General features: G+C 54.3%; 5 protein-coding genes across 5 annotated transcripts; 2 read left to right on the forward strand and 3 right to left on the reverse strand.

The window, feature by feature from the left end:
* Positions 1–484: 484 nt before the first annotated feature.
* Positions 485–1,816, forward strand: P153DRAFT_371016 (DUF292-domain-containing protein). Its single transcript, XM_033669160.1, has 2 exons — positions 485–642; positions 868–1,816. Exons 1-2 carry the CDS (start codon positions 508–510, stop codon positions 1,579–1,581), a joined length of 849 nt encoding a protein of 282 aa, XP_033518521.1. The 5' UTR covers positions 485–507; the 3' UTR covers positions 1,582–1,816.
* Positions 1,817–2,051: 235 nt separating this feature from the next.
* P153DRAFT_371017 (uncharacterized protein) lies at positions 2,052–2,998 on the forward strand. Its single transcript, XM_033669161.1, has one exon. The coding sequence runs from the start codon at positions 2,069–2,071 to the stop codon at positions 2,711–2,713; it is 645 nt and encodes a 214-aa protein (XP_033518522.1). The 5' UTR covers positions 2,052–2,068; the 3' UTR covers positions 2,714–2,998.
* P153DRAFT_371018 (uncharacterized protein) lies at positions 2,819–5,818 on the reverse strand. Its single transcript, XM_033669162.1, has 2 exons — positions 5,382–5,818; positions 2,819–5,331 (listed from the first exon to the last, which is right to left on the reverse strand). Exons 1-2 carry the CDS (start codon positions 5,403–5,405, stop codon positions 2,887–2,889), a joined length of 2,469 nt encoding a protein of 822 aa, XP_033518523.1. The 5' UTR covers positions 5,406–5,818; the 3' UTR covers positions 2,819–2,886.
* Positions 5,819–6,213: 395 nt separating this feature from the next.
* On the reverse strand, positions 6,214–7,492 carry P153DRAFT_390682 (uncharacterized protein; the record flags this gene model as incomplete). Its single annotated transcript, XM_033670963.1, has 3 exons — positions 6,214–6,980; positions 7,034–7,400; positions 7,454–7,492. 3 exons carry the CDS (start codon positions 7,490–7,492, stop codon positions 6,214–6,216), a joined length of 1,173 nt encoding a protein of 390 aa, XP_033518524.1.
* A 1,066-nt stretch (positions 7,493–8,558) lies between these two features.
* P153DRAFT_371019 (uncharacterized protein) lies at positions 8,559–13,051 on the reverse strand. The gene is made up of 3 exons (XM_033669163.1): positions 12,776–13,051; positions 10,279–12,730; positions 8,559–10,220 (listed from the first exon to the last, which is right to left on the reverse strand). The coding sequence occupies exons 1-3, from the start codon at positions 12,821–12,823 to the stop codon at positions 8,620–8,622; spliced, it is 4,101 nt and encodes a 1,366-aa protein (XP_033518525.1). The 5' UTR covers positions 12,824–13,051; the 3' UTR covers positions 8,559–8,619.
* Between the last annotated feature and the right edge of the window lie 1,195 nt (positions 13,052–14,246).

Here is a 14,246-nt window from a genome sequence, read left to right on the forward strand (position 1 = left end):
ATCTTCCTTCAACTCCTGTTTGTCAACGTTCATGATGCGAGCTATATGACAATCAGGAAGAGCTCAATGAGATGATCAATTTGAGGCTTGCATTCTGCGGAAAACTGCAAGAAACCTTGCAAACGATGGACCTCCATACTCTAGCAATCAAAAGCCATTTTGATCTCTCCTTTTCTTTTTCGTCTCTTGCGATATGCTTGTATGCATGACCTGCTTGACGAGAAACGGAGATGGTGTTGTGGAGGTGCAGAAAAGACTAACGTTGACAGCTGGGATGAGCTCGCGCCGCACCCTTTCTCCAACCAATCATGTTGATCTGCACTGCCACTCCCTTCCGCTATCCGCTAACCCCGCGATGCATCCCACCTCCAAGACCTCGTACCTTCAGACCCCAGGCATCCAGCCTCGACATCAATCTCCTCCACCACAACTTCGACATCTCTTCTATCTTGAATCTTCCCCTGAAAACACGAAAACAGAGGAGAAAACACAATCAAACCATCCAAAATGGCGCCCGCCGCTTCGCTCGTGAACAAGCTCAAGGTGCAGCTGAAGCTGTCGATATCCAGGCTACGCATGACACAACAAAAGGATAGCGCGAAAGTGAAACTGCAGAGAAGGGAAATGGCGCAATTGCTCGAGGTCAGTATGATCTTGTTTTGTTTTATCAGACATGCGAAAGGCAACACCACGCTCGCGCGTGGCTGTCTTTCAAGCCTTGTTCAAGACGCGCCTGAGTATAGTTTGCAGCTATGTGTCAATTTTACCGTGCAACAACAGCGACTGTCACATTAGGCGTAACCCAGGTTGTAGCATACGCACCTCATGTAACAGAAGCTATGCGACCATTTGCTGACACCTCCACAGGCAGGCAAATTACAGTCGGCACGAATACGCGTCGAGAACATCATCCGGTCCGACATCACAACCGAACTCCACGAGATCCTAGAACTCTACTGCGAACTGCTGCTTGCGCGATCGCAGCTCCTCGAGAACCACTCCACTTCCTCGCCCATCGACCCTGCGCTCGAAGAAGCCGTCCGAAGCATAATATACGCGGCGTCGCGGACAGAGATCAAAGAGCTGCATGCCGTGCGCGCATTTTTAGTTGAGAAGTTCGGCAAGGAGGTCGCGCTGGCGAGTATGGAGGGTGAGGGTGTCGCAGAACGCGTGGTGAAGAAGCTGAAGGTCGAGACGCCGAGTGAGGAGCTGGTGAATGCGTATCTCACGGAGATTGCGAGATTCTACGGGGTCCCATTTGGTGAGCCCAAGCAAGCAGAAGATGACGACGACGATGAACCGAGTGGTGGTGTAGCAGAAGAAGCAGATGAACAGGACGACGAGAGAGAGGAGTTGGTTAAAGCGACACCGCCCAGGCAACTGGGCCCGCAGAGTCCGCTGAGAGTTGTGCCGCCCAGCCCTAGTACGGACAATGTCGCGCCGCGCCTCAATTTACCAGGGAGCGCAGCGGCGAAGGTCAATGCGAGCGAGGCAAAGAAACCAGTCAAGAAAGAGGATGGACTGGGCAAGATTCCGGATGTAGATGAGCTGGCAAAGCGGTTTGCGCAGTTGAAGCGATGAGGTTTCCTGAAATGGAGGGTTGGAATGTTAGAAATTCAAGTACCCAACTTGGTGCTCAGCATGGATCTGGAAGTGGACAATCGCATTTCATCTAGGCGTTTAGCTCGATCTGCTGATGGGAATCTTTGATGAAGTTGATTGAGCTATCATGACATTTATATTGCGAGGCCAGCATCAATGTAAAACATGGAGAGGTGCCAGACAAGCCTGGTTGCAGACCTACGCAAAGGAGCACGGTAGAATTTGTTCAGCTGTTACCGTGTCCATGTCAAAGACCTCGAAATAGCACCACTTACCAGGAACCCGGATTGCTCCTGCTGAATTGCGGGGCAGTCACATGTGAGGCCTACGTCATGCCTGCGCCTCCCCCAAACGTCAGCCTCACAAATCACGTACACACATACAAGCTCGCACTCCTTTCTCCAACACCTCACCTTTCCACCTTCTCCTCCACCAAGATACTCACCACCCCCACCACAACGCAAGCATGACCTCACACAACACAAACGACAGCCAAAACCCGTGGGAAGACGAGCCCGGCCACCACGGCGGCTTCCAAAACCAAACCCACAACTCATACCACGCCTACGAAGACCAGACACGCGCCCAACCCCACACATCGCCCTACCAGCCCACGTCCCCACCTCAGCAGACCTCGCCCTACCAACCAACCACGACCCCCTCCTACCAAGAGTCCGCACACCACGAATACCAGCCCCCAAACCATCCCCCACCAAACTTCCAAGCCGCATACTCGTCCCCCACGCAAACCCAAACCCAGCCCCACCAAACGCCCTTCCAGAACACGCCCGACTACGCCCCGCCCGCGCACAACGCACCCCATCAAACTCCCACCTACGGCTCTGGCTTCGAAGACAATGAGCGTCCCCCGACCCTGCCACCGCGCCGCTCGGCAACAGACCTCGCGCTGCCCACAGGCCACGACCGCACGCACCAGATCGAAGTGATGCAGAGCTACGAGGCGTCCGGGCGACGTGACGAGCATGATTTCAATGTCGAGATTCTGCAGCGCGAGTTTCCGAAGATCGATGGCAGTTTGATAGCCGCGATTTATGGGGATAGTAAGAGTTTGAGTGCGACGAGGGAGATGTTGGGGGAGTTGGGAGGGTGAGATTCCGAGGAGGGCAGGAAAAATGTAGGTTAAGTAACGACAGTATATATGACTGGTATAGCACCGGAGATGCTGAATTATGAACAAATATTTCATTCGACTGTGCACGCTTTTTGTACAGTCTGCAACGCCTTAATCCCCTATGGTACGCCGGAAAACAGTGCGACTTCTACTCACAACGCCTGTATCCCCTTGAAAAAGCCATTCTCCTTCAACGCCTGATTCTCGCCAACCATCTCCTTCATGCGCTCCACCTGCTGTTTCTTCGTCAACCCCTTACTCTGCACCTCCTCCTTCCACTTCGCCAGCATCTCCTTGAGCAGCCTGCTCCCCTCCTCGACCTCATCCTGACTCGCATGCACAAACCCCTCCTCGTGTTTCCCCGCGAAATCCTCCAACTCATCCGCTTTCCGTTTCGCCATGTTGATGACTTTCTGCGGGAAGCGCACCAGCTCCGCGACGTGGATGCCGAAGGACTGGTCCGAGAAGCCGGGCTCGACTTTGTACAGGAGCGTGACTTCGCGCTTTGCCTGCGCCTGCGCCGCGTCGTCGCCGGAGCGGGCATCCGAGTCGGAAATATGGGCTACGACGTGCAGATTCTGGACCTGCGGGTAGGTGTCGACCAGCGCGGTGAGCTCGTGGAAGTGCGTTGCGAACAGGGCAAAGGCGCCGATTTCCTTGACGATGTACTCCGAGATAGCCCAGGCGAGGCCGAAACCATCGTATGTGCTTGTTCCGCGACCGAGTTCGTCGATGATGATGAGGGATTCTTTTGTTGCGGATTTGAGGATGTTTGCTGTTTCTAGCATTTCGGCCATGAAGGTGGATACGCCTTTGATTTGGCTGTCGCTTGCGCCGACACGCGCGAGGATGCAGTCGAAGATTGTGAGCTCGGCGGAGGCGCAGGGGACGAAGCAGCCGATTTGTGCCATCAGGGCGATGACGCCGATTTGGCGGATGTAGGTCGACTTGCCGCCCATGTTGGGGCCGGTGATGATGAGGAATTCGCTTTCGTTGCGGACCAGGCTGACGTCGTTGGTGATGAAGGATATGTCGTCTTGCATCTCCATGCACGGGTGTCGCGCTTCCACGAGGACGGTGTTGCCGGTGCCACGAGGGTGCATCGTGGGCCGGGTGTAGGATGTTGGTGCGTGGACAGATACGTGTGCGAATGCAACGATGACATCGAGGTGGGCGAGAACGGCGGCGAGCTTCTCGACAACGGGGACGTATGAAGACGCAACGGTCACGACCTCATTGACTAGCCCTGATTGAGTGCGGTTGTAGTTCTCGGAGTACTGGTCGAACTCTCTCCGCATGCCTTGCAGGGATGATGTCGTGAAGTATACGCCGTTCTTCTGTGTCGAGATTTCCTGGTACTGCTTCTTCTGTCGAATGCAGCCTGCTTCGTTGCGTGTCAATCTGAAACACCAGCCATGCACTTTGTGGTTCTCAAGAAACAGCTTCTTGTCCTGTTCTTGGTTGAGGTCATCCGAAACTTTGCGATGTTCAGACTCCATGCCTGACTTCAGCTTGTCGAGACGTTTGCGAATGATGCGCAGGGCCTCGTCGAACTCGGGCTTGATGATGAACTCGTGGTTGTCAAGGGCATCGAGATCAACTGTAGTTTCGACCATATCCTGCAGTCCCGCGAATGCGTTTGAGTACTGGCGTAGCTTGGTTGTATACTCAGCGTCCAGCGGATCTTTGTACTGCTCGTCCATGACCGACTCAAGAGCGCTCAGGAATCCGGGGAGTCGGATGATGACTTGGTATGTCCGAACAACGTCCTCCAGGTTTGCAGCTTTGCGTTGGAACTTCTTCGCCAGTCGATACAGATCGGGGATGGAGCGCAGGTGCTCCTCCTGCATCGTCTGCCTCAACTCAGTGTCGTTGACGAACGCCTCAACTAGTTGCTGCCGCCGTTCGATCTCAGCTGCGTTCATCAGCGGCTGCTTCAGCCACTGGGCGAGCAGTCGGCTTCCCGTGGGTGTTTTGCAGTGGTTGAGCAATCCATACAAGCTCATTGACTTTGCTCCGTCTCTTGGGCCAGGCATGAGGTTGAGTGCTTTCAACGCTGCCGCATCGAGCTTCATGTACTGCGACAAGTCGTGTTGGTATAGCTGGTACTGGCCAAAATTCGAAGAGTCGGTCATGACGCCCAAGTACTTGATCAAGCAAGCAGCCGCGCCCATCGCCAATTTCTGATCTGTCAGAGGCAATGTGCCAGCCGCGCGCTCTTCTTTTAGTAATCGTGGGAGATCCTGCTCAATGTCCTTGATACCAAAGTCTGCTGCTCCTCGCTCTGCTACCGCGCAGCCGCAGTTGTCTGCAATCGTCCGCAACTTGCCGAGCTCGACGTCCTTCTTTGTCGCATCCACTTGTATGAGGCACTCCTTTACGCCGAGCTGAATAAGCAGGGATTCGAAGTTCGAGTAGAGATCGTTGTCGAGGAATTCCGTGACGCCGAGTTCCCGCACGCTCGCATCAGCGAAGCAAACGCCCACATTCCGTGCCTCGGACGCCTTGGCCGAGACCTTTACAGCGAGGATAATAGGCGCATTCTCGATTTGTCCGCCGAGCTCGTCTTCCAGGTCTTGCAGATTGCCCGGTGAAGCCTAGGAAAGCTGTCAGTCGTCTTCCTCGCACGCAAACATCTGCTCCCTACCTGTTTGACCACCTTCCAGTCCATCCGCTTCCCCGTCGACTGCCATATTTCCACCCGCTTGCTCAATCGAAACAGCGCGTCTCGCAGGAAATTCCGGAACACCATCGTTGTCATCGTCACGGATTCAAGACATGGCTCCCGTCCCAGCTGCCGTATGACTGCTGTTGTCTTGTACACTGTGGTCGCAATGAACTTTGCATCGTCTCCGTGAGCGCTGTAGTAGTCGCCTCGGTCGAATATCCGCATTGTGTCCTCGTTCTTGTCTGGCAGGCCTCGGAAGAACTTGCAGAAACCCCCTTCGTCCTCCTCCCGCATTTCCGGTCTGGACGTCATGTTTGTACAATTGGTTGTTGTAGTGTGTTACGGGTTGTGATGTTTCGCAAGATCGAAAAGAATAAGGGAGGGAAGTCGGTGGGGAGTGGAAAGTTGATGGACGCTGTCGATGGCTCCTTCCGTCTGGAAAGTGACGACGCGTCGCGCGAACTTTACGCGACGCGCTAGGGACTCACTTTATCGATAACCTCAACCACTTCCCGGAACAACTATTTGCAATGCACGAGGTTTTGTCTAAGTACTTGTCTGGTTTCGTTTTGATTCTATTCGTATAAAACGTTTCTCAGTTGGTACTTTTGCAGCGTATTAGCGGGACATGCAGCACAGGAAACCCATAATGTCCCTACTCGAACACACGTAGACAGCATACAACAAACAACTGAACTCAAAAACGAAGAACAAAGCTGTCATTGAATTCGTAAAGTCATCTGCTCATACCTCGTCTAGTCTCATATCTCATCTCTCAAGACCAATGCCAATCCCGTAAAGGCTCTACTCATCATCCCCGATACTCTCTGACCTCAATCTCTTCTCTCCACCCTCCCGGTGGACTCGGCGCCCTCAACGACATGGCGGGCATACTCACCCTCCTCGCATCTACCACACTCCCCCTCCTTGCCTCCACAGCGAACTCCCTCAAATCCACCTCCCGCTCCAACTCCTCCACCTCGTGATACCCGCCCACATGCTTGACCAGCGCCTCCGCAGTCCGGCAAATCGCATCCACGTCCCGACCGCGACTGCAAATCACACACGCATACTCTCCATCAGGAGTGTGGCATTTCAATGCAAAGCGCTGTCCGAGGCGGAACTCCCGTGTCTCGGGCTCGAAGTGAGGATGCGTTTGCGGCATGCGTTTCCCGATGATCCAGAAATCGCTCGCTGTGACGTCGAGCTGCATGCCGCAAGCGGGACACTGACATGAGCCGCCGGGTGCGAAGGTTGCAGCGAGAGGCTTGTGGGGTGTGTATTGGAGGTCGAGACTGTAGCGGCAGAATAGCTGGTCTGGGGCTTCAATAGCAAGACTTCTTGGTGGGGCGATAGATCGCTGGGGTGATGGGGCGCGTGCGGAGCCTGGTGAGATGCGGAATTGGGCTTGTTTGAGGGCGTCGAGGGAGCCGTCGCGTGCGGAGTTGGAGGCTGCGATGAGCTTGGACATGTCGGCTCGAGTTAATTGGCGGTCGTTTGCGAGAGCGTCTTGCAGGACTGTTATGACGGTTTGTTGCAGGGAGATGATCTGCGCTTGGAGTTGGTTTTCTGTGATTGCTAGAGTCTGGTTAGCATCTTTTCTCTGCTTCTTCGCGATGAGATGTTCATACTGTCTCCCTGGGCAAACCGATTCCCCAGTCGGCCAAACCCATCATCGTACACTCTCTGCACCATGGCAGCGTTCCTCCCAAAGTTATCGGCGACATTTTCGTCGCGGCCCCATCCTCCTCCTCCTCCTCCTCCTCCACCTCCTCCGCCGCCGCTCTTCATTTGGTCAATTTCTTTCTGCCGCCCATCAGCATCCTTTCGCGCCGTCTCGAACGACTCCTTGAGCTTCTTAATCTCGCCATCTTGCTTCACATCCTGCGCTCGCTGCTTGCGTTGTGAACGTTTGTCTTCAACTTTGTCATAAAGGCCCATGCCAGCCGCGAACGTTCCGATAAGCGTGGAGGCTAGCGTAGCGCATATGAACGTTTTCTAGCAGTCGTTGTTAGCAAAAGACCGCCAAACCGCATGGTGAGATCTAGTACCTTGAGCTTCTCCTCCTCGATCCACGATGCATAATTCATCTTTGCAGCGAAACAGCGAGCGTCGTCGCCCACAAGACCCGCTTTCTAAAATCTGTTGTGCGGGGAGAGCGGGCAAGACGACAGATAACGCAGATTACACGACAAAAGCAAGCAGACTGTACACCCGGTTGGAAAGAGACAACTCGCACAACGTTTCACCTGTGCGACGCAGTGATACAAAGTCCAGAAAGCAGGGTGAGGAGAAGTAATCACGGGGAGACGAAGAAGCAGATGTAACGCTCACGACGCATGACGCTCATCCCACAACAACCCGAGGCGCGTGATCGTCACCGTCCCCGCGGCACGAAGGATTCACATAATTGCCGCAAATATCGCGCATTATCGTCGTGGAGAATCGTCGAGTCGTGCTGACCGCAAGTCGAGATGAGAGAGCGGCAGGGCAGAGTGTAGGCTGACGTCATAGCGTTGATCAACTGCCGTGCGGGGCGTAGTAGGTGCATGAACGCGAGACATGACTCGTTGCTAGGCCATAGACTACCCGGGAGCTTAGGTGGGCGAGACGTTCAAGCATGTCAAGCATTGTTGGTGCGCTGGATGCTTGGATGCTTGGATCCTTGAGGATCTCCCCATCGTGTTTCTTCAGATCAGAAATGTCCGTGAGAGAAAAGGGAAGGAGGGGGTGGGGTGACTTGAAGGATGGGCTGGTGAGTCGTTCGTCCACTTTCGGTTTCCACGACGTCATCAGCGTCAACAATCGGTGTCACCTCATCGTTCATCAGCAACGACGAGAATGGGTTTTGCCATGCTGGTTGTGTGTTTCTATGAGAAACGAGTCTGCATTGTTGAGGATGCGTGAAGCGGCGTGATGCTGGTTGGAATGCATGAAGGTATATGACGTGGGGTGAGCCAACAACATCAAACCAATCACTGCATGCCGGACTCGCGAAGCTCCGATGAACGATCGTAGACGTTCCTGACTTCCGTTGCATCGTATCGAAGGCGAGAACTTTGGCTCACGTTAAATCCGCGGACAAAAATGCCATGTGAGAGTATACAACAGTACTTCACAACGAACCAATCAACTTAATAGGCTTTGACTTTGACATATCAAGGTACATTGACTAAATCTAACGTTTTAGATTATCTGCCACAACAGTACCAGCACTTCAAGAAGAAGCCTCCCCAGCCCTCATGCGCTCACCCACACTCCCGCCCCTCCACGCCGCTCTTGGATCCGTCTTGCTCTCCACCGAACTACTCTCGCCCGACTTGCCCCAACCGCCACCACCCGGTGTATGGATGATAATGCGTTCACCGGGCTGCATAGCCGCTGTATTCTTTCCACCGAGATTGATGTAGCGGAACTCCACCTCTTTCTTACCATCCCCTGCATCCGCCTCATCCCCGCGTTTCTCCACCTTCCGCGCCCAGATGTTGAGTCCACACGCGGCGTCTCCACCGCCCTCCAACCCATACGGATGGTATACGCGACGCTCGCTGAGAATAGAGACTTGCACCGCGCGGCGGAACTCGATATCTCTGATGACGCCCTCGCCGCCCTTGTGTTGACCCTGGCCCGCACTGTCCTCTCGCAGGGAAAACTCGCGTAGCAAAACGGGGTATCGGCGTTCGAAGACCTCGCTGTCGGTAATGCGCGTGTTGGTCATGTGCGTGTGAACTCCGCTCGTGCCGTTCCATGTGGGCCCCGCGCCTGAGCCGCCGGAGATAGTTTCGTAGTAACCGAAACCCTTTGTTTCCTTTCGTTCGCCGCCGACACCACCCTCGCCGCTGAAGGACGTCCCGCCAAAGCCGAAGGTCAGGTTGTTTGTGTCACCTTGAGAGGCGGCGCAGGCGTTGAAAGCTTTGAGAACGACGTCGGTGACGCGCTGCGAGGTTAGGACGTTGCCGCCGACTACTGCAGCGTTGTCGCTTGGGCTGAGGAAACTCTTGGGTGGGATCTTCACGGTGATGGGCTTTAGACATCCTTGGTTCAGTGGAATGTCCTCGCCTACTAGACAGCGCAGACAGTAGATGATGGCGGAGTATGTGACGGCCTCGGGCGCGTTGTGGTTCCCGTACACCTCTCGGCCCGTACCCTCGAAATCGAAGACTGCTTCGCCCTTATCGGGGTCGATTGAGACTCGCAGACGGATGGGCGACCCGTCGTCCATGAATTCTTCAGCAGAAAGGTCTTGACCTTCGAACCGCTGATGTACTTTGCGGAGGAGCTGGCGGACCGACTGTTCGGCGTTGAGCTGGATGGACGTCATGTAGAAGTCCACTACCTTCTCGCCGTAGTCGGACATCAAGGTGCTAATCAAGGAGATACCCTTCTGGTTCGCGGCGACTTGTGCCTTGAGATCGTTGAGGTTGTCGCTCAGACATCTTGTTCCACTGCACCCAGGATGCTGTCCAGGCTCATCAAGAAGCAGTTCTGTGATGCGTTTCTCATTGAAGTGGCCTTCGGAGACCAACTTCTCCGATTTAATGGCTGCACCTTCCTGGAACAGTTCACGAGAGTGCGGGGGCATGGAGCCGGGCAGAATACCGCCAATGTCTGCGTGGTGGGCGCGAGACGCAACATAGAAGATGATGTTGTCGCCGGAGAATGCGGGGGTTATGACGGTGATATCGGGAAGGTGCGTGCCGCCGTACATGGGATGATTGGAGACGAGAACGTCGCCGCGCTTCAACTTGCCCTTCCAAATGGAGGCTTGTTTGCGCACGCAAGTCGACATGCTACCAAGGTGGACGGGCAGATGGGGTGCTATGCGAGGTCAGTATGGGATGAGTAAGGTAATCATTAACCAAAAGGTCAAACTTACCATTGGCAACCAGACCACCATCCGCGTCAAACAGCGCACAAGAATAATCCAGTCGTTCTTTGACGTTTGTACTCACGCTCGTCTTCTGTAGTGCACGACCCATCTGCTCCGCAATCGCCATGAAGCGGTGCGCGAAGATGCTGAGTAAAATGGGATCCACCTCCTTCGTGCTGACCTGTTTCTCGTCGCCAGTACTCTCGCCAATGTTGATGACAACATGTGTCTGGAGGACAAGTGCACTAGCTCCCGGTGTGACAACAATGGTTTGCGTACCATCTGCGATAATGGCCGGCCCTTTCACTCGATCACCCACGTCAAGGTCCTCAAGCTTGTAGACCGATGTTTTCTGCCGCCCGCCCTCAAAGAATACACTTCTCTCGTCAAATCTCTTCTCCTCTCCCTTGAGATCCTTGGTCGTGATGTCACGAAGCTGTTGGTCAACGCTTTTTTCCAACCCCTTAAACGACTTGCCAATCCCTCGAGCCCTAACGTCGTCAACGATGATATCCCGATCCGGAAGCGTGAACCCAAACTCCTGCTCGTGCTGCTGAACGAATGCTTTGCCGAACGCCCAATCGTCACCATCAAACGACTTGTCCGCCTCCTCCTTCGTAGGTTTGATGATCATGAGAGCAGATTCCGTGCCACGGTATCTGAGATTGAGATACTCCTCGAACTCGACATGCTCACCATCGAATCCCTGTTCATTCAATCGCGCCGAAGACTTAGCTTTGAGCTCAGACATCTTGTGCTGTAGGTATGTCCGAGTTTCTGCCTCATCAGACCAGGCACGGCTTTCGGGCTCTTGACGCTCGTCTACAACGTCGGCGAGGGCCATGCCGTATGCTGAGAGTACGGAGGAGTATCTGTGGATTAAAATCTGCGAAATGCCGAGGGCTTCGGCGATCGCAACGGCATGCTGACCTCCTGCACCTCCAAATGTTGCGAGTCGGTGCTTTGATGTGTCGTGGCCGCGAGCTTCCGTCAGACTGCGTATAGGCCGTGTCATGGTCTCATTGGCGATTTTGATGAAGCCATGTGCTATGTCGTCGAGGGACATCTCCTTCTCTTTATCATCTCCTGCGATTTCGGCGTTGATTTGAGCGGCAAGTTCCTTAAAAAGGTGTTCGCTTGCCGATGCATCAAGTGGCTCGTCTTCGTTCTTGCCGAAAATCTTAGGGAAGAAGTCTGGCAGTAGGCGCCCGAGGAAGAGATTGGCATCTGTGATAGCCAGCGGCCCGCCTTTACGGTAGCATGCTGGACCTGGGTGGGCGCTTGCAGACTCGGGGCCTACAACGAAGAGGCCGTTCTTCCAGAATAGACGTGATCCACCACCTGCTGCGACAGTGTTGATATCCAGCTGTGGAGACTGGATCGTGACACCTGCTGTTGTTGTTTCGAAGACGTGATCGTAGCGCCCAGCGCCGTAACGGCTAACGTCTGTACTTGTGCCGCCCATGTCAAAGCCTATGACGGGGATCTTGGTCTCGGGATCGTAGCTCGTCAGCGCATACCCTACCACTCCACCTGCGGGTCCTGACAAAATAGCTTTCAGGCCCGAGAAGCTGTCCACGTCTACCAGACCGCCATCAGATTGCATGAACTCGCATCGCGCACCCTTGGACCCTTCTTCACGCTTGACGCTTTTCGTGCCTAGGCCGCCCGCAAAGCCGGCGGAGAAGCCGTCGATGTACTTTCGGATGGCAGGGGTGAGATATGCGTCGGCGCAGGCTGAGGTGGTGCGGGGGACCAGCTTGATCATGGGCATGAGCTCGTGACTGAGACTGACATGCTCGAAGCCGATTTCTTTAGCGATTTTGCCGATGAGAGCCTCGTGGTTGGGGTATGTGTAGCCGTGCATCAGACATACGGCAATACTCCTCAGCCCGCTATCGTAGACGTCCTGCAACTGCCGTCTTATCGCGTCTTCCTGTGGTCTCTGCAGTATGCGCACTGTCTCGCCTGACAAGCCCTTGACGAGCTCAGCATCCCCTCCCGCTTCCTCTATCGACAGGGCGTCGGTGACGTTTCTCTCTGGGTCCTCGGCGTAGTCCTCCAGCGTGACGCGCTCGTCAATCTCTACCACGCTCTTGTACAACACCTCGGGCTTCCTGATGTCCAGCGCGAAGATGTCTGGACGGCTTTGATTCCCAATGGCCAGGCAGTCCTTGAACCCCTTGGTCACAACCATGGCAATGTCCTCGCCTTTGCGTTCCAGCAGGGCGTTGGTCGCCACCGTCGTGCCCATGCGTATGCTCTCAATCTTGCTCGTGTCGAGAGGCTCGCCGCGTGGAATCTCAGTGCCAGTGAAATGCGAGAGCAGGCGACGAATGCCTTCGAGTGGCGCATCGGCGTAGTTTGCTGGGTCGACAGAGAGCAGCTTGATGACGACGTCGTCTTCCATCTTGCCGGAGCCGGGATTGCCCACGCAATCTGTAAAGGTGCCGCCGCGCTGAGAACGTCAGTCGCCATGCTGTGCTTTTGAATGTGTGCATACATCAATCGCTATGCGGATCCCCCGTTTGCTAATCGCTGGGGCTGCCATGATGGTTGTTGTGATTGTTGGTGGTGGCCAAATTTCACAGTGATGGATTGTTCAATGGTGGAAAGACATGAATATCGCGCAAGCAAAGAGCACGAATGACAAAAGACGAGGCTCCAGACATAGCCTTGCTTTGTAATTTCATAGCTCACAAAGCTGTCGAGAATGGCGTGTAAGTGGGGTCCTCAACACTGAAATGCCCCGCCACGGACGCCTTATCGCCGACGGGGATTACATCAGCCCTGCACCCTTCGACGCGTCGTTCCTGCTCCCTTTTACTCCTGCCATCCATCTCTCAACACCTAATCGTAGGACACCAAGCATCAGAGGTGTTACGATCAACCTCTAAATCTTGGTACCACACCACCTCATGTAAAGTGGCGCGGGCTGAATACGCGGCTGCGTCAAAGAAGTAGTTTGACGCGTCGCCCCTCACCTCCCGTTATTGTAATGAATAGAGCACTACAAGAGCGAAGTGAAGAGGTAGCTGAGATGTTTGAATAAGCAAGTAAGCTGGATTATGGCCAAGTGCATGTTCCATGAGAGTTGCCATGGCTGGGACGTTACCCGACGTTCGACACATTGCACTGTATCACGCGTCCGGATGCCGGCAGTATGAACACCGTATGCTGAGACCGTGTCTAACCAATACCGCAATCACAACGCAGTTGCGGCAGAATCCGACAGGAGTGCTACAAGAAAGAGATGGATGGAGTGACTCAACGACGCGGGTACAACTTGCCCACTCAGACATCCCAGCATGTATGCAGCAAACTCTGTCTACCTGACATGGATTGCGCAGGACCCGCACTCTCATTGAGTTTTACAAACTCAGTATTGCCAGCGGAGGCTGACAGCTATATTGTCGGTACGTATTATCAAGGTATGCGCGATGTCCACGCATATCCCCATTGCATGGAAGCAAATCAACCCCTACCACATCGTTCACATGCTCCCTCGGATGTCAACAAGCACAACGCTGATCTCGCAGTTTGGTAACGCTTTGGATGGCTTAGCCCCAATATTGGTTCAACTATTTCTGGAAGACGGCGTCACGTGTACGCTGCTCCAGTCTCACGACAGCTGCCAGCAACTCTCACAAACTTTCATATGTTTGAAGCCCGTTCTTCGTCGCCCAACGTTCCAGAGGATTGTAAAGGGTACATACGGACAGAGGCAACCGACAGCGACGCTAACGTTGTCCATAAATGGCAATCGTGCCTGCCTAAACGAACGCCTTTCCCGCAAATCTGGGGTACAGGCTTCCCCGCAATCACCACACGAGAGTGTGCCTCTGCAAATTTGCTGCAAGATCCATCTAGCTGTCATTACTCACACCTCTTTGGATGAACGAGCTTTCTCCCCCACAACCGCAATCACAACCCCGCAGTCCATATTAGCAGGATATACGACAATGCGACTGTTA

The sequence above is a fragment of the Dothidotthia symphoricarpi genome (genome assembly GCF_010015815.1).
Source record: "Dothidotthia symphoricarpi CBS 119687 unplaced genomic scaffold P153scaffold_24, whole genome shotgun sequence".
Taxonomy (NCBI): Eukaryota; Fungi; Ascomycota; class Dothideomycetes; order Pleosporales; family Dothidotthiaceae; genus Dothidotthia; species Dothidotthia symphoricarpi.